The sequence below is a fragment of the Mesoplodon bidens genome (genome assembly GCF_964165515.1).
Source record: "Mesoplodon bidens genome assembly, chromosome: 15".
Lineage (NCBI taxonomy): Eukaryota > Metazoa > Chordata > Mammalia > Artiodactyla > Ziphiidae > Mesoplodon > Mesoplodon bidens.
The window spans coordinates 17,506,417-17,529,532 of NC_138171.1; the positions used below are offsets into that span (position 1 = coordinate 17,506,417).

General features: G+C 45.2%; 1 protein-coding gene across 1 annotated transcript in view; it reads left to right on the plus strand.

Annotated features, from left to right (window-relative positions):
* The window catches only part of PTPRT (protein tyrosine phosphatase receptor type T), a gene marked incomplete at both ends in the record, with an annotated part of 1,089,241 nt that overhangs the window by 284,624 nt on the left and 781,501 nt on the right, over positions 1-23,116 (plus strand). Inside the window, 1 exon segment of the mRNA XM_081255209.1 lies at positions 3,697-3,822. Coding sequence (XP_081111335.1) covers positions 3,697-3,822 — 126 coding nt within the window.

Here is a 23,116-nt window from a genome sequence, read left to right on the forward strand (position 1 = left end):
TTAGAAAGAGCATGGGCTCTGTGGTTACGTCACCATAGATTTACACTTGCCTCTGACACTTTCCTTCCATGTTACCTGAGCAGGTCGTTTAACCCTTTAATGCATCAATTACCTTATACTTAAGTAGGGATAAAAATCTCCTTCACAAAGTTGCGAGGATTAAGTGAAAGCAAAGGTGGCAGTGTCTGTAATCAGTGCCTAGTTTATTGCCTGACATGGAGCAAATGCTCAAGAGAGCACGCTTCTTATATTAGTCAGGATGTGCAAGGCTCTGCTATGGTAATAACTAAGCCCTAAGATATCAGTGGCATATTAAGACTAGAAAAGTCGGCATTTTGCTCCTGTTATGTTGAATGACAGTATTACTGGTCAGGTGACTCTCTGGGTGACACTCCTCCAATGAATGTCTCAGGGATCTAGACATCTTTCTTCCTGTGATGGCATCGCCTTCAAGTACACCTTTGAAGGTCTTCACAGTGGGGCGAGAAGGATTGCTAGTAAGAGATTATTTTGGGGGGACTAGTCTTGCACAGGGTGAGTATCACTTTATTACACATTTCCAAGGTTTACCACATGGTTTTCCCCAGATGCAAGGTGGCCTGGAACTACAGAGTTCTTGTGTGCCCAAGAGAGAAGACCTCAACAGTTTGCCATGCACCTAGCATCATCTTGGCCATACTTTCTTTCTGTAGCCCTGGTTGCTGATCTCAGTTTAGGATGATTTGTCAGTTCTTCCCGTGAACACTTGAGATGCTGCAGGCTCCCCTCGCTTACCAGTTCCAGCACATCAGGATCTGGATGTTGTCAGTGGCATTGTCTTCCACAGGCTGGGAGACAGGCTCCAGTGAGGCAGCGGTGGTGTAAGGATGGGAGGGTGGCCCTCTTTGAGCAACTGGAACTGTTGTTGCTGCTACTATTTTCTAAATTTTAAATGGAGTGTGTTGTGTTTTTGTCTCTGTGCTGTTCTGGTCAGAGAAGGTCTATAGAGGAAGTGATTTGGGGGAGGATATCGTTTGGAATTTTCAGGCAGGCAATATGAGGAAGTAGCTTTCTAGGTATTAGAAGTGGCAAGTAAGTATGAGACCGGAAAGGGCAGGTGGAGCTTGGGGACTGCTGTGGGCTCACTTGTTACTGGAACGTAGTTTGGTCTCTGTCTGGCATCCCATTCACATTTATGGGTTCATTCAGTCACTGGATATTTCTTTTTTTTTTTTTGCGGTACGCGGGCCTCTCACTGTTGTGGCCCCTCCCGTTGCGGAGCACAGGCTCCGGACACGCAGGTTCAGCGGCCATGGCTCACGGGCCTAGCCGCTCCGCGGCATGTGGGATCTTCCCAGACCGGGGCACGAACTCGCGTTCCCTGCACTGGCAGGCGGACTCTCAACCACTGCACCACCAGGGAAGCCCAGTGGATATTTCTTAAGCCCCTCTCTGTGTCAGTGCCATTCCCAGCCATTCTGAAGCTTACTGTCTAGTGGAAGCTGATTGATTGCCTCTGTCCTTGCCTTTCAGAGGTCTCCCTTGTCCACTCTATCTGGGATGAAGTCTCCGCTGCTTTCTGCCCCTGACCTTTCCTCTTGTCTCTTGGGACTTCCATCTTTGTCTGTGGACCCTTGTCCATCCACACTGGGCATTGCTCTTCCCTTTGTTTCCTGAAGCACCAGTGACACAGGGCTGTTGTATGTCGCCAGCTCTCAGTGTGGAGTTGGATGTAATGGAGGGACGTTACATCACAGGACAGGGAACTGTCTCCAATTCATGGTCAGAAAGGCTTCCTGGACCACATCAGCCTAGGGGTCCTCTCAGTCCCCCCAACCGCGTCCTTCAGAGCACATACAGAAATGCAGAGTTACTTACTAGTTTGCCTGATAACTGTCTGTCTGCCTCACTCATGCTAGTGATAGCATGCCTCTTTTGTAAACCACTGTATAGATAGCACCTTGTACTCTTCTGGATCTGCCCTAAGAGCTCAATGCAATAATTGTGAATGAAAGAATGAATCAATGAAAGTAAACAGAAATTTTAGTTTCTACCAGTTCATCAGCCATTTCCCATCACAGGAGATTTCTCATTGGCTTTCACCTTCTGTAGGTGTCTGCTTTACAATGTGTTTCTTGGATCTCTCTCTCTCTCTCTCTCCCTCTCCTTCCCTCTCTCTTTAGGTGTCTATACTGCAAATTCCTGTTGCTTTTTAGTGCAAAGCTATTTAATTCTCTCAACTCAAGCCCCAACCCTTGCACTACCAAAACAGGTCCAGCTCTCCTTTGCCCAGCCCAACTCTTATGGGTTTCCATACTCTGCAAGAAAGGAAGTGGAGAGAGCTTTGCCATCATAGGTTTACTTTAGCAGTGTGAATAGGTTTACTTTAGCAGTGTGTATAGGTTTACGTTAGCAGTGTGTATCAGATCTGTCAACAGGTCTTCCACCAGCACTAAGCAGAGGAAATCCCAGGTCTGGGGGTAGAGAAGGGATTTTGTCCTTTGTTGCTAAAGGAGACAGTGGTGCGATATTACATGAGCCTGCAGACACAGGAAGGGGCTAGCAAGGGATGGTTTCTCTACGTGGAGCAGAACCATGGATGTGGTTTGGATGTGTGACAGGGGAACCAATGGTTGTTTAGGGGAGGGAGATTGTGATGTGATGAGATCTGAGCAGTAAGGAGACAAGAAAGGGCAGTGGAACTATGGACCCGGGTGTGAAACTCAGTCCTGGTGCTGTCTCTGTTCCTCTCTGCATCCTGCCAGCTCACCCTGGAGCGCTCTTCCTCTTGCTGTGTGCTCATGGAGATGCTCCTGAACTTGAAAGCCCTGATTAGTTCTCCTCTTCCTCTTCTGCTTCCCCTTCCAGCATATAGTCACCTCCTGCTTCTCTGGACAGACCAGCATTTCCTAGTTGGAGCCCCAGTTCCATACCACACATCTCCCTTAATGTCACCTGGAGGGGACTTAGAGCCCATAGCATATGCTCAGCAAAAGCCAACTTACACAACTCATTGCAAAGTGGTGGGTGATGGATGGCTTGGACTTTCAGGGAGAAGCTTTAAATATTGTCAGCCTTGACTTTATTATCATCCAGGTGCATGATTGTCTAATTCTCTACACATTTGATCTTTACTCCACGAAAACTTCTTTTATAGGGAAGGAGGTGGGTGTTGAGAATTTATTCTGTGCCAGTTTTCGTATGTTTTTCCATTTAATCCTCCTGATATTTCTGTCGAGTGGATCTTTCCCTCCATATTCCAGGTGAGGAAACTGAGACACAGATGGCAGAGCATCTGGTCCAAGCTGACCCAGCTTTGCAAAGCTGAGATTCGTGTCTAGTTTTTCAAGACTCTGAAGCTAGTGCTTGCTCTGCTGCCTTGCAGCATCTCTCCATGTTGGAGGAAGCAATTACAGAGGCATGCCCTGGCATTCATTTTTCCTGCTTAGAATGAGATATTGCTGTTTACTTTCTCAGGAAGGAAGATTGAAATCAATGTAACTAGCCTTATTAACTTTTTTAAATAGGGGGCCTGCAGATGCCAATGTCTTTCTTGAGAGCCCCAAAGCAAATATAAAAATCCAATTTACTTGCCTGAAAAAAAATCTCCTCCAGAGTTTAAAATTCAAAGCTGTAAATGAAGAGCTGATGAGACGGGGGTAACGAACCAAGCCCCAGACACAAGGGTATATTTACTCACGTCTGTTTTGTCTGCAGGTGGCTGTTCCTTTGATGACCACTACAGCAACTGTGGTTACAGCGTGGCCCTGGGGACCAATGGCTTTACCTGGGAGCAGATTAACACGTGGGAGAAACCAATGTTGGACCCAGCGGTGCCTACAGGTACGTGACCAACTGTGTTTGAGGCCCTGTTGGGGGTGGTAGTTTTTATGATGACTCATGGGGAAGAACTTTCTTCTGGATCAAGCCGTTGGGGAGGGCAGTAGATAACTTTGTTGGTAATAAGTTCCCCATCCCCAGAGGTATGCAAACCAAGGCTGAGTGAATTCTTAAGCGTATGGGAGAAGTCATATGTCATCTGGATTCAGGAAATTTTAGGATTTCTTTTAGCTTTGAGATTCTAAGCTTTAGCTACCAGTGGGGCATCACTGAGTTTTGTCTGGGAGCCTGATAGTAGTGGGATTTGGGGGGAAGAAAGCTTCTCAAGAATTTGAGGTCATTTTTTTCCTTCTGGGCCACACAGACATAGCTTGTATATATGCAGGGGAACCATTACAGTCCAAATATTACTCATAAAGTTGTTGTCCCGACATCCTGAATGCCAAGTTTATCCTTCACCAGTGGGGCTGAAGGCCTAATATACATTCCTGATGAATACCTGCGTGATGTAGGCCTATGAGGGTCATAGCCAATGTATTCTAGGGGAGATACACCTGGAGGAGGTGCCTTTTTGTTCTGTTTGGGCTTTCAGAGGATTGGATGATGCCCACCCACATTGGGGAGCACTGTTTGCTTTATTCAATTCTCCAAATGCTAATCAAGTCTGGAAACACCCTCATAGACACACCCAGAAATAATGCCGTACCAGCTATTTGGGCATCCCCTGGCCCAGTCAAGTTGACACACAAAATTAACCATCACACCACGGATGACCTCAACTCTCCCCATGACTTCAGTTGCCGTCAGACATCTCTTATGAACTTGTGTACACAGCCCACTGCTTGGATGCCTTGTCCTCCCAGCTGCTCTGAGACACAGCTTTGCCAGGATGTCATTAAACTGGAGAGAGATGCTCAGAGATGTCTGGGTGAGGGTGTGGCCTGTGTGACCTTATTGACTCTGAGTTTGGCCCCAAAGCAGGAGGCTACTGCATGGCTCTATCTAGTTCCTATTAAGGGCATCAGTTGTTTGTGTACATTTCTCCCGAGTATAGACACAAGCCTCAGGTATCGTAAAGCTGTGACATGGTACAAAATTGAGCTTTTCAGATCTGGTAGGATCTTGCTTGACGTGAGTGATCAGAGTCATCAACAGCTACACATACCCATTAGTAAGGTGACCATGGGACAACCTCTGTGCCTGTTGTCTCATCATAGTTTTTTTAAAATGCTGACTTTACTTTCAAAAATGTCTTGGTTTACGTGATAGAATCACTTTTTCCATTGGAAACCCCAGGCGTGCAGTGCACCTCTGCTGAAGGCTACCTACCGCATCTGCTGTGCTCTGTGTGGCCAGCTTTGATGTTGGCCAAATAAATTCAGATCTTACAGTGCATGTGTGTGCGTGGTGTGTGTGTGTGTTGTGTGTGTGTATTTGCACGCACCCATAGGCTCTTTCTGCTCGTCTTTAGCCCACTGGATGCCCTGTGGGGTCATGCAGACTCTCCAAACTCAGCATCTCCCAAACTGAAGTCCTGATTCATCTCCGTCTACTCACGCTCTAGTGCTCCTTGTCTCAAAAGGCCACTTCCTCACTCTGGTGCTGATTCAGAAACCCAGGGGTCACACTCTTCTCTGACCTCTCTCCTCTCCCCTCTCCTTGTCCATCACTCCGTCCTGCCCCTTTACCTCCTGAGCCCATCACGGGTCTGCTCACGTCTCTCTATCTCTGCCGCCGCTGCCCTGGTGCCATGCACCATCTCCTCTCGCCTGGGTCACTGGGAGACTTTCACACAGACTTCTCGGCTTCCTCTTCTGACTTTAACCCACTCTCTGCACAGAAGCCAGAGATTGTTCTAGGATGTAGGCCCGTTCACGTTATCTCTCCCTTTCATTGCCCCCACCCAGCTTCTGCCTAGAATCTTTTGGAGGCTTTCCTCTTGCTCTGAGAGAGGAGACCAGTGCCCTGCTGTAGCCTCCAAGGGGTCCAGCCCCCCCACATCCCAGTTCCCCCCATGTTCACTTCACACTGGCTTTTGTCAGTTGCCAGAATGCTCCAGACCCTTTCCTGCCTCAGGAACTCACATGAGACGGGCACTCTCCGTAGAACTTTCGCCTCCACCCTGTTCTCTTGTACTTCCCCTTCGTATCTCAGCTCTTGCATCTCTTCCTTAGGCTGGTGCTCCCCAGGTGCTCCAGTCTGGGTCTGCTCTTTCTGTAAGCATTCCCCATTGTACCCTGCTCTTTTCCTCAGGAACACGCATCACTGATGTTACTTGTTCAGTGTACATTGTATCGCCAGATGAGAAGTTCCATGGGAACAAGGACCACGACAGTCTTGTTCCCGGCCTATCTTTAGTGCTTCATTCAGTGCGTCATACACAGTATATACGAAATACCATTTTGTTGGATGGATGCATGGATGAATGGGCAAATAGTCTTTACCAAGTGTTTCTTTAATGAAGAAATGGCTGATAAATATTATTAAATGCCTTTGGGCCCTTTATTATAGCACAGTTTAAATCTTTGCTACCATCCTTCCATTTTACAGATCAGAAAACCAAGGTTCCCGGCAGCCACATGACATTGCTACTTTTCCCACCATGCCACTTTCGCTCTTGGAAGGAGCAACCTTTGCTCCTCATCTTAATTTTCTCAGACCCTTATTATGGCACAGTGGCATTTCATAAATATTGGAGTGTACTAATACAATCTTCTGAGCTAAATAGAGGCATTTGATGATGATTACTGAAATGATTCTGTCGTGATGCACCTGTGGATTTCAGCAGCTCCGTATGCTTCTTAGGCAGAGAGCCATGAAAGTGAATTTGGATTAGGTGAAATTGTTTGTTCTTCTCACGGGCAATGGCTGAAATCTTCCTCTTCCTTCTGTAAAGCCAGCAGTTTCCATCCTTTTGGAAATCTAGTGTGGCTCTATGTATTCATATGTCCCACAACCTTTTACTGAGCCCCTTCCGTGTGTCAGGCTCAGTGCAAGGCTCTGGGTCAGTCAGCCTCTGCCCTTTGGGCACTTCCCCTAGCCCAAAGGATGAACCCTAAACTCCTCGCCACGGCCTGCAAGGTCCTGCATGATCTGGTGTCTTCTCTGAGCCCCTTTTCTTCTCTCTCAAAATGTTCCAGACACACTGGTCATGTTTCAGTTCCCTGGGCACGTCCGAGTCTTTCCTGGCTCAGGACCTTTGCACGTGCCGTCCCCTCTCACTGCAGTCGTTTTCTCTACTCTTCAGTTGCCTGGTTTTGTCAGGTCTCAGCATCACTCCTTCTCAGGGAGATGTCCCTCACCGTTCCGTCTAATGAAAGACTCCCTCGATGTTCTCACTCATAGCGTCCTGTTCTTCGCTTTCAAAGTCCTCATCATCGACTTGTTACAGGCCAGCTTATTCCAATCCTGCGCCACAGCTGACTGACCCTGGGCCTTAATCCCTCTGCTTCAGTTTCTTCATCGTTAACGTGGGAACCAGTGTGAGAGTTAAATGGGCTGATGCCTTTGTGAGTGTGACGTGTCTGCACACAGTAGGGCTTCATCAGTGCCGGTTCTCCTAAGTTCTTTCCTGGTTCTTACAGCCTCTGGGACTGTAAGTCTAAGTCCACCTTGGAACCTTGCCCCTTCTTCATGCCCAGGATACATGCTACCCCGAGGGAGAACACCTCCTCCATCTTGAGTCTGTTAATTCAGTGCTAGACACAGCCCCTCGTCCCACACTTTTTCCTCATCCCTCTCCATGGGAAAAGCCCTCAGGCTAACATTCCAGGCTTCAGCCCTGGTTTTGCCCCCACCTCATCTTTACTGGGGCTGTCACAGAGGATGGGGGTTACTGTACCCACAGACCCTGTCTCTAAGCCTCCATCTTGCCCAGGGAACTAACTGGAGCTGCCACTGGTTCTCAGCTCTGCCTTCTCCAACCTTGGCATGAGTGTCCACATGTCCACCCTGAGGTCCAGCCCAGGGCCCAGCAGGAGGGTCTCTGGGAGTGCTGAGGGGAGATGGAAGTGCTGTAAGTGTTCTTTTAGAGGGATTGAAGCCAGAGGAAGTGGGGCTGGGAGGTTTACTTCTATTTTTCCTTCTGATGCTTGTAGGACATTAAGTGTCAGACTGAACCTCAAGCTGAAAACCCAAGTGCACAAGAAATGAGGCATTTACATCAACCCTGAGCCTCCAGGGAGTGAGCCATTACATTGTAGTCTTTACTGGGCCCTCCCTTTCCCTAGGGGTTTACAGATGTCCTGGAACTTAAGCAGGTCATTGTGGTTTCCTCTGAGAAGCCCGCTGTCACATTCCTTATGGTCCCTTTGGGGCTAGTAATTCTGCTGCTTCTTCCCGAGGCTTGGAGCCCTTCTCCTGAGTTGAGCCAGCCCAGGTGCATCACCCAGCATCCCTTTTGGGGTCTTTTCCCTCCACGAGTGCTGTCATCCAGCAGTTCGGGACAAACAAACCCCTCTGTTTCCTCTGCCCAGTGTAGGAACTTCTCCCCTCTCCTTCCTAGTCCTCAAAACCACACCCATGTTAGGCCAGCCCTTCTTGGCCTCACAGTATAATCTGTTTAGTAAGTTTAGACCTTAAAAAAACAAAAACAAAAACAAAGAAAGGAAGAAGGAACCCTTGACTTCAAGCAGCTTCTTCTCTCCATCCTGTACAAATCTCTAGAGCAGAGAAATACAAAGAGCCCAGTGAGTCACCTGATTGGAAAGAGCAGGTGTTGGGAAAAATCCAGAGTAAACATATACACGTACCGACAGGAATATTTCCACCAATCAGCCTGCCATGGAAGCAGGCACAGATCCAGAACAGTACTGGCATTTCCTTCATGCCACTGGCCCCTTGGCAGTGTGTTTCTGCTTTGCTCTAACTGCTGATATTTATAGAGAGAAGGTTGGGGTCTGTTATGGGTTGAAATTTGTCCTGCAAAGAGATAAGTGAAGGTCCTAGTCCCTGGCACCTGTGAATATGATTGTATTTGGAAATAGGGTCTTTGCTGATATAATCAAGCAAAGATGAGGTCAGGCTGGTTATCCTGAGCCCTCATAGGGTGTTACTGGTGGCGGAGAAGCAACACACAGACACACAGGGGAAAAGAACCATGTGAAGCCAGAGGCAGAGATTGGAGCGATGCATTTACATGCCAAGAAAAGCCAAGGATTGCCAGCAGACACCAGAAACCAGAAGAGGCGAAGAAGGATTCTTCCTAGAGCCTTTGGGGGGTGTAATTCCCTGCCAACACTTTGGTTTCAGACTCCTGGACTCCAGAACTGTGAAAGAACAAATTTCTGTTATCTTAAGCCGCCCAGTTTGTGGTAATTTGTTATGGCAGCCCTGGGAAACTATTCCTGGGTCAATTACACATCAGTACCCTGACCCCGTCATCTTTTCTACATTAGAACTCACACCAGTGTGCTGTCAGTATTGGAGCTTTTGCTTTCTTTTAAGAGAACTGACATTTACTGTGTGATCTAACCAAGAATGGGGTTAGGCATTTTCCTACACATTTCATCTAATGTGCCACCATCACATAAGTTCAGAGATATTGTCTCCTCTTTATTTTTGAGAAAACCAAGCCCCAGAGAGAGATAAACTACATATGAAAGAGGAGCCAGGCTTCAACCCCCAGGATAGAGAAATATATAGTATACGTGGTGCTGCCGTCAACTAAGCATCTTTTAAAGTTATTTCTATGTACAGTCATGGTTTACGATTGCAAAAATAATGCATATTCATTGTGGAGAATATGCACGTAGGGATTGCTATAAAGAACAAAAGTCATATGTGTGCACGAACTTACATAAATATCTATTTTTCTATTTAGTGCTATTTTTAAGAATTTTCCCATGGCGTTATGTATTCCTCAAAAGCATGCTTTGTAAAGGCTTCATAGTTTTCCGTTCCAGTGACTGTTCTGGTTTATTTAACCACCATGTTGTTGCATGTTTAAGTTCCTTCCACCGAGTCCTCGGTCACATTGCAGTGACTGTTCTTTTACAAAGATCTCTGTGCTCCCCTCCAACAGAAGTTATCGAATTTGCTTTATATATTTTTCTATAGTTCTGTACTCCCTTTTGTACCAAACACAGAGTGGTTATATTTATTTTTGAGATCTGGAAGAAGAATATCATCGACATGTCAAACATGGAATCCTGGAAATTTGCCCATGAGTCAATATTGGGAAAACGCTTTGTGAATTCTGAAGCCCTAAACACAAGTCAGGAACTGGTGATGGTCCCCTGAGTGCACTGTGTTATAGCTCTTAGCACAGTGGACGGAGACCTTCTGGGGATGAGCAGGAATTATGTTCTAAATAGTAATCAATCAGAGCAGTCCAAGCGCTGACCAGTCAAGGTGGACATCAGCTGTACAAAGCAGGATGGGCTCTCCAGTGCCAACTAGAAGAGAAGCCAGCCTCTTCTAGTCTGTGTGCTGAACTACTTCGGTTCTCCTTAGAGGCTGGGACACCATCTTATCTGCATGTAACTCCAGTGCCTGGGATGTAGGAGGTAGCAGTGAATGCTTGTTAAATGACCTGCTCTTATTAATAATTGAAATTCTCCTGATACGACCGTGGCATCTATCTCCAGCCTCAGCCCCCTCTCCTGCCCTCTCCTCTTACCTTTCCCCTTCTACATAATCACAGGAGAGAAGCCTTCATGCTTTTGTTTGGGGAGTCCAGCCTCCAACCCTGCTTCTCGATGTGGGGACTCTTTCATTGTGTGGGATCTTGGTGGAGTGTGGAGCTTGCTGCCATGAGAAATTGCCAGATACTTAACCGCCCCCAGCAGCCTGGACGTGGCTGGACATGTGACCTGGACCCAGCCAGTTAGACCCTCCTGCCCAGGACTTATCATCTGGGGGTGGGGGGTGAGTCAGCAGCCAGAGGCTTGTGTAGCAGGTGTGTCCAGTGGAGGGGTGGCATCTGTACCACAATCGGTTGTCCTAAAAGAGGTCGCTCAACTGCCTGTTTCTTGGTCCCCCAGAACTGCCTTAGTTTCTGTTCTTTTTCAAGCTGTCCTCCAGCTCTCTCTTCATGATGAGTTTCCCAGTATTCTTCCAGAACATTCCTATTTTTGAGACAGATCGTCGTAGTTTTTTCTTGTTTTCAACCACAAACCCTGAAGGCCACCCCATCATGCCTCTGGCTCGAGGGTACCTCCTGTTCCCCTTCTTTTTATTGATAGAGGATGTCACCTCCTCCAGGGGGCTTTCCCTGACTGCTCTGTGCTTCTGTGGCTGAGTTTATGACATGTTTTCTCTGATTCCTCACTGAGGCTGTGAGCCACTTGTGGACATGGGCCACCTCTCATTGCTGAATTCCTTGGGCCCTGCATGGGGCTTAGAACAGGGCAGTTGGTCCGTATATGGACTAAATTGCCATTAGGATTATTAGTGTTAGGAAAGTCAAGAGAGAAATGATGTCTGGAAACTTGGGGGAGGACCCGGAGAGACGGCTTCTTTCTTTGGCATTTTCACGGGACACGGGGCACCTGTGGCTTTCACATCCCGAGTGCCTCCCCTCAGCTTGACGAGGCTGGGGACTGGCTGGTCAGGGCTCTTCTGATCTAGAGTTGATTCTTGGGGAAAGTGAAGGGACCCTGGGGATTACCCCTTCTTCACTCTGGGGCCTGATCTACTCTCACAGATGTGTCGATTGACTTGTAACGCATGTAAGAGGCTCTCCAGTGGAAAAATGTGACTCGTCCAAAATCTGACCTACTGTTTCTTTAATGTTGTGCTTACATTAAAATGATCTGGAAGCATAGGCCCCTAAGTGTCCTTAATCACTCCTGATGGTATTGATTGGCTTACAGCTATAAGCTCTTATGTTCCCATTTAGTCACTGTTGAGTCAATACAATTTTTCCCCCTTTAATGATAAAATATTATATATTCATTCTGAAAGAAATGCTGAGTTTGCACATATAAATTAATTCTCTCCACCCCCATCTTTGTTCTCTCAAAATATCACTGTGGGGCTTCCCTGGTGGCGCAGTGGTTGAGAGTCCGCCTGCCGAGGCAGGGGACACGGGTTCGTGCCCCGGTCCGGGAAGATCCCACATGCCGCGGAGCGGCTGGGCCCGTGAGCCATGGCCGCTGGGCCTGCACGTCTGGAGCCTGTGCTCCGCAACGGGAGAGGCCACAACAGTGGGAGGCCCGTGTACCGCAAAAAAAAAAATCACTATGGACAAATTGATGTGTATTGGGGTGGGGGGAGGGAGAGAGAGAGAAAGGGAGAGGGAGCCAGGGAGGGGGAGGGGAAGAGAGAAAAGAAAAGAGGAGGAGGAGGGAGGGAGTCAGAGAGCATATATGTATGTGGTAATAGTGATAATAATGGTAGGAGAGAGATACTGTGTGGCAGGTACTCTCCTAAACACTTTAAATATATTAGCTTATTTAATCCTTGTAATAGTCCTCCAATGTAGATATTATGACCTGCATTTTACAAATTAGGGAACTGGAGGCACACAAAACTTAAAGGACTTGCCCAGGTTCATAGTTAGCTTACGATGGAGCCAGGGTTTGCCTGTAGGGAGTGTGGCTTCCAACCCTGTGGTTCCTGCAATCACCTTACTCTGATGATTACACCTCCTTAGAATGCAGGTCACAAGTAGGATCGTGGTTCCCAGACAGCTGGGTCATCGGTCACTTTTCAGACCACTGGGTTCAGATCTAGCTTTCACCTTCCAGGGCTGCATGGTATCCCATTGGATGGATGCACCATGGTTTATGTAACTGAAACCCAAGAAATGGCAATGGGAGAACAAAACATAAAAGCCAAAGTATACCCCAAATGCTTAAGTAAAAGGAAAGATCTCTGCCTCCAAACAGTTCTCAGTAAAGTTCTTCTAAAGCATCTCAACATCAGCCTGCAGTGACCCCAGTCAGTGCTAGTTTGGGATGCTTAACTGGGTTCAGATCTAGCTTTCACCTTCCAGGGCTGCATGGTATCCCATTGGATGGATGCACCATGGTTTATGTAACTGAAACCCAAGAAATGGCAATGGGAGAACAAAACATAAAAGCCAAAGTATACCCCAAATGCTTAAGTAAAAGGAAAGATCTCTGCCTCCAAACAGTTCTCAGTAAAGTTCTTCTAAAGCATCTCAACATCAGCCTGCAGTGACCCCAGTCAGTGCTAGTTTGGGATGCTTACAGGGATGAACAGAATTGGTAGGGGAAAAAAAAGGCAAGAGAACTGAAGACAAGTTTAGTATTTTTCTTGAGGAGATGGCCAAATAATGATGGGTGCTAAGGATGGCTTGGAGAAGCCACAAGGGATCTTTGCAGTGATCAGATAAATGGGAAAACACATCTGGTCTATACCCACATAGATGCTTGCCTTGACATTCAGTTTTCTGTGACATCACCCCTGGATTCAAAAAGTATTGTATCCAAATGGTGTAAATGAATTAAGGTGATATAGACCCATGCCATTCAACTTAAAAAGTGCTTCCTCCCATCCAAGTACTAACCAGGCCCGACCCTGCTTAGCTTCCGAGATCAGATGAGATCGGGCGTGTTCAGGGTGTGAGGTGGATGGACCTAGAGTCTGACATACAGAGTGAAGTAAGTCAGAAAGAGAAAAACAGATACAGTATGCTAACACGCATATACGGAATCTAAAAAAAAATACAAAAACCGGTTCTCATGAACCTAGGGGCAGGACAGGAATAAAGACGCAGATGGTGAGGGGCAAGGGAAGCTGGGACGAAGTGAGAAAGTGGCATGGACATATGTACACTACCAAACGTAACATAGACAGCTAGTGGGAAGCAGCCTCATAGCACAGGGAGATCAGCTCGGTGCTTTGTGACCACCTAGAGGGGTGGGATAGGGAGGGCGGGAGGGAGACGCAAGAGGAAGGGGATATGGGGATATATATATACGTATAGCTGATTCACTTTGTTATACAGCGGAAACTAACACACCATTGTAAAGCAATTATACTCCAATAAAGATGTTAAAAAAAAAAAGTGCTTCCTCTGATGACAAACTCAGATGTCAATGGCACATGTGACGAGTTTGAATAAAAGTTTCCATAATATATGGGAATGGATAATAAACCACTGCTTTTTGAAGCAAAATTTTGTGTTATTTCAGTTGTTTTAGTTTACCAGGTACAGAGGAACACATACTTTTTAAAAAATTGAAGTATAGTTGATTTACAATATTGTGTTACTTTCCGGCATAGAGCAAAGTGATTCAGTTATACATGTATATGATTTCAGATTCTGTTGCATTATAGGTGATTACAAGATATTGAACATAGTTCCCGGTGCTATACATTAACTCGTTGTTTATGGAACACATGTACTTTTAGATAACAGGTGTCAAATTAACAAATGTCTCCAGGCTTACGTAAGGAGAGACTTTATTTGAAAGGATTATCACAAGAGCGGGGGGAGAGTCTGGGCAGTGTGGAGGATACCCCCCAACCATGAGATCTGCAGGGGTCTCGAGGTCAGGCAGAAAAGGGCGTTTTGTAACAGGGAGAAGGGAATGAGGCTAGCAAGAACCACGTGTGGAGAAGTGGGATGAGCTGGTGACAGACCAATATATATATATATATTTTTTTTGCGGTACGCGGGCCTCTCACTGTTGTGGCCTCTCCCGTTAGCGGAGCACAGGCTCCGGACGCGCAGGGTCAGCGGCCATGGCTCACGGGCCCAGCCGCTCCGCGGCATGTGGGATCTTCCCGGACCGGGGGCACGAACCCGTGTCCCCTGCATCGGCAGGCGGACTCTCAACCACTGAGCCACCAGGGAAGCCCCAAACCGCTATTTTTTAACGAACCCATGTATTCCACTTAGTGGATGATGTTCTAAGGGCTTTACATGTTTTTAACTCATTTCATACTTCACCGGCACTGCGAGCTGGGTACTGTGATTACCCATGTTTTACACATGAGGAAACTGAGGCCCACAAGTTTTGAGGAATCACCGAAAACTTAGTAGTAAAAAGAGGAGCTGAGATTTGAATCCAGGCAGTTGGTTTCAGAGTCTGGGCTCTGAACCACGACCTATTTTTAAGGTAACCTATTATCTTAGGAAACGTGATTTTAAATACAGAGGTGTAATGAAATCATATCTTAGATCTCATAGTACTAATTTAGATACCATTTGACTAATTCATTTATATGTGGGAAATTGTGTATATGGAAGTTGCCTAAAAACTTTTTTGTTGGGTCTTCTCGCTGGGAGAATGGTGGGGGGGTGCCCTATGTCTAGTCACTGAGGGTTGACTGTCCTACTGGCTGGTTGAGTCGACTGAGCCCATCAGGGTCCACCTAAACGCAGACATAACAAGCCTGCATGTTGTTCTGCGTGGTTTGTCAGAAGGGAACATCACGGATGCCTCGGGCATCAGAGACATTTCACTGGACCACAAAGATGACTCCCCTCATGCATCCTCAGTCTCCTGCTGCATCTACCTCAGCCTCTCCCGGGCCAGCCTCAGAGGAAGGTCATGGTGATGCCAGCCTGGAGCAGCGGGTGATGTTTTCTTGGTTTGTTTATGTGATTGCGCAGCTGCTCCAGGGGCTGGGGCTCCTTTAAGTGAACACCTTGTTTTTGAATATATGGATTGCCTTGTCTTTAATGAGGAAACAGGCTTTCTTTATGCTTGGAATATGAATTGTAATTATATATTATGAGAGATTTGATAAGAAAAGGAAATTATAGTTTAATATAAACACAATGGTTTTTTGGGGTAATTTAGTGAAATAAGATGGCTGTGTCACTCCATGAAACAAGGTCCAGTAATCTGGAAAACCCAGTAATACATCATAGTCCTATTTGGGAGTGTCCTAGACCTGCAGTGTCCGATACAGCGGCCACCAGCCACACGTGGCCGTTGAGCACTTGAAAGGAGCACTTGGTCCTTTATGTGTAAAATACACACCAGATTTCAAAGACTCAGTATGAAAAAAATTTTTAAATCTCATTTATAATTTTTATATTGACTGCATGTTGAAACGATGTCCTTTAGATATGTTGGGTTAGATAAAATAAATTATTAAAATTAATTTAATCCATTTCCTTTACTTTTTTAATGTGGCTACTCAAAAGTTTAAAATTACATATGTGGCTCACATATTTCTGTTGTCCAGTGCTGCCCTAGATTATCAGATTTCTGTTGGGCCAGCTGTACTGCACAGGGATGTCTCTTATGATAATAATAACAGCTAGCATTTATCAAGCACTTATTACGTGCCGGGCATTTTAAATGTCTTTTCCCCATTATCGTTCATGTCAACCCTATGTAGTATAGGTACAGTTTTTGTTTTGCTTTTATTTGACTTAACTTTATTTTAAAAAAAATTTTTAAACTAAAAAAATTTTTATTGGAGTATAGTTGATTTACAATGTTGTGTTTGTTTCAGGTATACAGCAAAGTGAATCAGTTATACATATTCATATATCCACTCTCTTTTTATTTTTTTTAAGATTCTTTTCCCATATAGGCCACTACAGAGTATGGAGTGAAGTTCCCTGTGCTATACAGTAGGCTCTTATTAGTTATCTATTTTATATATAGTCATGTGTATATGTCAATCCTGATCTCCCAATTTATCCCTCCCCCCATCCCCTGGTAACCATAAGTTTGTTTTCTACATCCGTGACTCTACTTCTGTTTTGTAAGTAAGTTCATTTGTACCCTTTTGTTTTCAGATCCACATATAAGCGATATCATATGATATTTGTCTTTCTGTGTCTGACTTACTTCATTCAGTATGACAGTCTCTAGCTCCATCCATGTTGCTGCAAATGGCATTATTTTGTTCCTTTATGGCTGAGTAATATTCCATTGTATATATGTACCACATCTTTTTTTTTTAACATCTTTATTGGAGTATAATTACTTTACAATGGTGTGTTAGTTTCTGCTTTATAACAAAGTGAATCAATTATACATGTACATATATCCCCATATCCCCTCCCTCTTGCGTCTCCCTCCCACCCTCCCTATCCCACCCCTCTAGGTGGTCACAGAGCACCAAGCTGATCTCCCTGTGCTATGTGGCTGCTTCCCACTAGCTATCTATTTTACATTTGGTAGTATATATAAGTCCATGCCACTCTCTCACTTCGTCCCAGCTTACCCTTCCCCCTCCCCGTGTCCTCAAATCCATTCTCTACGTCTGCGTCTTTATTCCTGTCCTGCCCCTAGGCTCTTCAGAACCCTTTTTTTTTTTTTTTTTTTTTAGATTCCATATATATGTTAGCATACGGTATTTGTTTTTCTCTTTGTGTGACAGACTCTAGGTCCATCCACCTCACTACAAATAAATCAATTTTGTTTCTTTTTATGGCTGAGTAATATTCCATTGTATATATGTGCCACATCTTCTTTATCCATTCATCTGTCGATGGACACTTAGGTTGCTTCCATGTCCTGGCTATTGTAAATAGTGCTGCAATGAACATTGGGGTGCATGTATCTTTTTGGATTATGGTTTTCTCAGGGTATATGCCCAGGAGTGGGATTGCTGGGTCATATGGTAGTTCTATTTTTCATTTTTTAAGGAACCTCCATACTGTTCTCCATAGTGGCTGTATCAGTTTACATTCCCACCAACAGTGTAGGAGGGTTCCCTTTTCTCCACACCCTCTCCAGCATTTATTGTTTCTAGATTTTTTGATGATGGCCGTTCTGACTGGTGTGAGGTGATACCTCATTGTAGTTTTGATTTGCATTTCTCTAATAATTAGTGATGTCGAGCATCTTTTCATGTGCTTCTTGGCCATCTGTATGTCTTCTTTGGAGGAATGTGTATTTAGATATTCTACCCATTTTTGGATTGGGTTATTTGTTTCTTTTTAACATTGAGCTGCGTGAGCTATTTGTTTATTTTGGAGATTAATCCTTTGTCTGTTGCTTCATTTGCAAATATATTCTCCCATTCTGAGGGTTGTCTTTTTGTCTTGTTTATGGTTTCCTTTGCTGTGCAAAAGCTTTTAATTAGATCCCATTTGTTTATTTTTGCTTTTATTTTCATTACTCTAGAATGTAGATCAAAAAAGATCTTGCTGTGATTTATGTCAAAGAGTGTTTTGCCTGTGTTTTCCTCTAAGAGTTTTATAGTGTCCAGCCTTACGTTTAGATCTTTAATCCATTTTGAGTTTATCTTTGTGTATGGTAGGTACAGTTTTTCATATTTTGTAGATGGGGAAACCGAGGCACAAAGAGATTAAGTAACTTGACCTTAGTCACAGAGGTGGTAAATGACAGGGAGGGAATTGAACAAAGCAGCCCACCTGTGGCTCACACCGATGTCTCCCAGACTGGCCACCTTTTGTCAAACTGACATGGGACTTTTGTCCCTGCCTTGCTGTGCTGACTTGACCCTCTGAACCTCGGTTTCCTGACTGAGGAGTAGGCTGGAGCATCCCTCAGGCCCCTGCGGTGCTGTTCTTCCTTTGTTTTCTTTGCATTTCCCTACCAGGAAATGGTGGGGCTGGGAATAGGCCTTTTGGATAGCCTGGCCCTCTGTGCGTGGGGAGGGGGGTGTCTCTGAGCCCCTGTTCCAGGTCTGCACTAACCTGAGACTTTGAGGAGGCCAGTGTCTTTGTGCCTCCTGCATCCTTTTCTGTGACATAGGTCTAAAAGTAAGGAATCCTGAGTTTGGGTTCTAGCTTTACCATTAACATGCTCTGTGACCTCAGGCCAAGTGTCATCCCTCCCTGGGCCTTATTTACCTTATCTCTAAAATGAGGAGTCCATTTCCTCTGACTCTAGCATTCTTTGATTTGTAATTTACGACTCAAGAAGAAAAGGAGACATTTTTTAAATGTGGGAATTAAGTGATGCATTTACAAAACAGAACATCTGTGAAAAATCCTGTGGTCCTAGCCACCCCCCCATCCCCACTCCCAGTCTGCCTATCTGTCAGTCATAGAAGCTGCTTCTGATTCCTGGACAGGGAATTTGTCTTCATGAGTGTGTGGCGATGGGGCCCAGGAAGATGAATCTCCCAGATGACCTGATGGTACTTACTCTGTTCTCAGAAAGCCCCACGGAGCTGTAGTGATTGACCCCATGACCCCTTAATATCATGGGTACATCTTCAGATTTAATTTTCCCACAATTGCTGATTAGTGAGACATTGGTCATTGACAGAAATTTCCCTTTTTTTTTTTTTCTAAAAAAGACCTCCTATTCCTCCCCAACTCCCTAATCCATCTAGTCTTCCCCTTGCTCTGCACTGTCATATTACACTTCAGCTTTGGAAAGCAACAGTTATTCAAACTAGGTGTTTTTAAAACCTTCCTCGAACCTTCCAATTCTTTTAAAATTGCTTTCTTACCTAAGTGTCCATCATTAAGAAACTCAAGTTGCTCTTTCTCAGAATTTAGATCATTACTTGTTATCAGTAAAGCAACTTGTAAAAGTTACAGACAAGCAAAAGTATCCTATGCCCTTTGTTAAGACTCTTGAGAGTTTCCAAGGTTAAAACAGATTTATAGGTGGAAAGAGGCTTCTAAACTATAGCTGCTAAAACATATAAGCATGATGAGTCTATTAGTTGGGATTTAAGAGGGAAAATAGAAACCACCATAGGTATTTCAATCAGGAAGGTGTTTAATATTGGGTATTTTAAGACCTCCAGATAGTCTCATAAAACCTTGGGAAACCCTCACATATATGGTCAAATGATCTTCAACAAGAAGGTGCCAAGACCACACAGTTGAGAAAGGACAGTATTGTCAACAGATTGTGCTGGGAAAACTAGATATCGGCATGCCAGAGAATGAAGTTGGTCTCTTACCTTATACCATTCCATACTCAAAAATTAACTTGAAGTGGATTAAATACCTAAATGTAAGACTGAAACAATGAAACTCCTAGAAGAAAACATAAGACGAAAGCTTCATAACATTGGGCTTGGCAATGAGTTTTGGATATAACACCCAAAGCAGGGATAACAAAAGGAGAAATAGACAAATGGGACTACATCAAACTTAAAAACATCGTAAATCAAAGGAAACAACCAACAGAGTGAAAAGATGACCTATGGATGGGAGAAAATATTTACAAATCTTATGTGTACTGAAAGGCTAATATCCAGAATAAATGAAGAACTCTTACAACCCAACAGTAAAAAAAAAAAAAAACAAAAAAAAACAACACAAATAACGATTGAAAAATGTGCAAAGGACTTGAATAGACACTTCTGCAAAGAAGATATAGATGGCCAAGAGACATATGAAAAGATGTCCAACATCACTAATCATTAGAGAAATGCAAATGAAAACCACAATGAGATATCACCTCACATGCATTAGGATGGTCAAATTAGTAATAAGATTGACAATTATATTTTAAAAAATAACAAGTGTTGGTGAGAATTTGGAGAGATTAGAACCCTTGTGCACTGTGGATGGGACAGTATGAAGTTTCCATTAAAAATTAAAAATATATTACTACATGATTCTGCAATCCCACCTCTGAGTATATATCCAAAAGAACAGAAAGCAGGATCTTGATTTGGTATTTGCACATTTATGCTCACTGAAGCATTATTCCTAGTAGCCAAGAAGTGGAAGCAACTCAGATGTCCATCACCGGATGAATGGATAAGGAAAACATCCACTATACATACAGGGGAATATTATTCAGCCTTAAAAGAAGAAGGAAATCTTGCTACATGCTACAACATAGGTGAACCTTGAGGACATTCTCCTAAGTGAAATAAGCCAGGGAAGGGGAAGTGGGGAGTTTTGTTCCATGGGTACAGAGTTTCAGGTTTGCAAGATGAAAAAGTTTTGGAGGTCTGTTGTACCACGATGTGCATGTACTTAATACTCCTGAACTGTACACTTAAAAATGATTAAGATGCTGAAATTGAAATGTTTTTTACCACAATTAACAGGAAGATGTAGTTTCTAGGCTTCCAGCCCCAGTGATGCATGAATGTGTTGCTGACCCTTTTAAGTTGGGCCTCAACAAGGGTCCTTCTACCTGGTGTCATTGGAGCCAGTAGAACGAGACTGAGTTCATTCGGAAGCAGGGGAAAGTTTTTTTCTTTGATCAAAGAACGGAGAAGTGTTGAGCTCAGGCTCTAGCGCACATGCTCTCCCCAGAAGGCCAGTGGTGGTGCTGCTTTATAGGGTTCTTGTCAGTGGGGACGGCGTGGAGTTCTAGAGGCTCAGGTGCATCTGTGCTGGTCATGGCTTGAGATCCGGGTGCAGCTCATGGCATGCCGCTGCCATCTTGAATTGAGGTGTCGTGTTGAATTGAGGTGCCATCTTGAATTGAGGCGGCCCACTGCCGCCATCTTGAACTGAAGTGTCGTGCACGGCGCTTCTGCACGCAGGCCGCCATCACCCTCTTGAACTGCAGTGTTGTGCGTGCGCAGCGCTTCTGCACGCACCGCCCACTGAGGTGGTGTTCTGGGTGCAGCCTTTTCGCACTGGGGACTCTGGTCTGAAGTGCCTGGCATGAGGCCTCTGCAGGCACCCGCCTGTGAGCAAGTGAAACTAGACGGAGCGCCAAGGAAAAGAAACCAAAAAAGATTAGACTTTATTTTATTACCCAGATTCTATTTTTAGTTCCTGGGACTTGCTAATGGGCTTTGCTGGTGACAGAAGAGCTTAGAAGGGTGGGAATGATGCAAAACACCAAGACACAGTTTGCAGTACAGTGAGTCCTAAGGGAGGAAGGACCTTTGCGCTCTTCTTACGTGGAGGAAGTAAATGGAACGTAAACTTAGAAATCAGGCTGACCGGAGTTGGAGTACTAGTTCCAGCAGTGAGCAGCCGTCTGATCTGGGGCGGGCTTGGTAACCTCTGGACTGGGGTTAGGATTCCCCAGGACTGAGAGGACTGGAGGACAGACCGCAGCCTGTCCAGGCTTGGGGCCCCAGGGGAGCCCGTTCTTGCCAGGGGCTCTGGTTTCCCTTCCTGCAGCCTCCAGCTTTACCTGCTGTATCTTTCTGTCCTTTGCATCATTCCCATATTCTTTCCTTTGCCTGGGGGACCACCCAGGTCTCAGAATTCCCTTTGCACCTCCAGAAGCGGCCCCAGGCTATGCACCAGAGAGCTTAAAGCACAGGAGCTATATGTAATTCTGCCTTTAACACCCCTCTTCCTCAAATGTAAGCTCCCTCAGGGCAGGAATCAACGCTCCTGTTCATAGCTTTGTGTCCTCAGGCCCTAGAACTGGCCCAGTATGTCCTCAATTAATATTGACTCAGTGAGTTTGCAGACGATTGAAATATTAAGCTACTTGGAAACAGGATTAAAGGAAACAGAAAATTAGGGATGGCTGAAACGCAGGCTTTTGGTTCAGAGCACTGGGCCGTGTGGTTTCAGGAGGCCTGGGTTCTGGGCCTGCTGTGTTGCTGACCAGCTGTGTGGCCTGGAGCAAGTTGCTTACCCTCTCTGGGCCCCAGTACCCTTATGCATACAGTGAAGGGCCCTGATTAAGTTTCACCCCCCCTGGTTCTAACTCAGCACAAAGGTTCTATGAGGCAGTTCTGCTGCTGCACAATTTGTTCTTTCACTGCAACCAGGGACCTCAAGAAACAAGAACAAGGAAAATCTAAAGCGTAGGTGGGAGTGAGGTGGGACTGGGTTAAGGGAGGCTGGTGGGGGCAGATGGAGCCTGGCAAGCCCATGGGCCACCCCGAGTGTAGTTCCAGCCTTTGAAAAATTAACCTCATTTTTTTTTTTTTTTTTGCTGGATATTGGCAGTAATTAGAAGAGAAAGTGCATTCAACACTCATGACGAATGAAACAATTATCTGATTTTGACCATTTCAAGCAAAATGTTGTCTTTACAAGCCTGATTTTTAAGACTTCGTACTAAATGTTTAGGCTTTGCAGCATGGAAAATAACAGAAAGGTTATTTGCTTGAATTGAAATACTGCTTTCTTGCCTGGGAAGTGAAACTTCAATAACCTCTGTCCTTGCTTCTCTGAATAGTTGATGTTTGGAAAGGCTCCTAGAAACGTACACAAGTTCATAGGCGATATGGCCAGAGGGACATTTGGGGAGGACCTTAAGGAAAGCTGTTTCGTTTCTTTATGGCTCTGGGTTTTCTGAAACCTATAAAATGAAGGTAATGTGCTTGGAGGATATGGAGATGAAACGAGGTAATGTGACCGCACGGAACAGATGCTTGTGCATGGGCACGTGGTAAGTCCTCTCTGTGGCCCCCCGTGCCTCCTTCCTGTCCTGTCTCCGCTGGGGCTTCCCATGGGGGTGTGTTAACCTGTCTCTACTGAAGGAACAGCTGAGACCTTATCAGGCCTGAGCTCTGTGTGTGCGTGTGTGCTGTGACACTGGTCTTT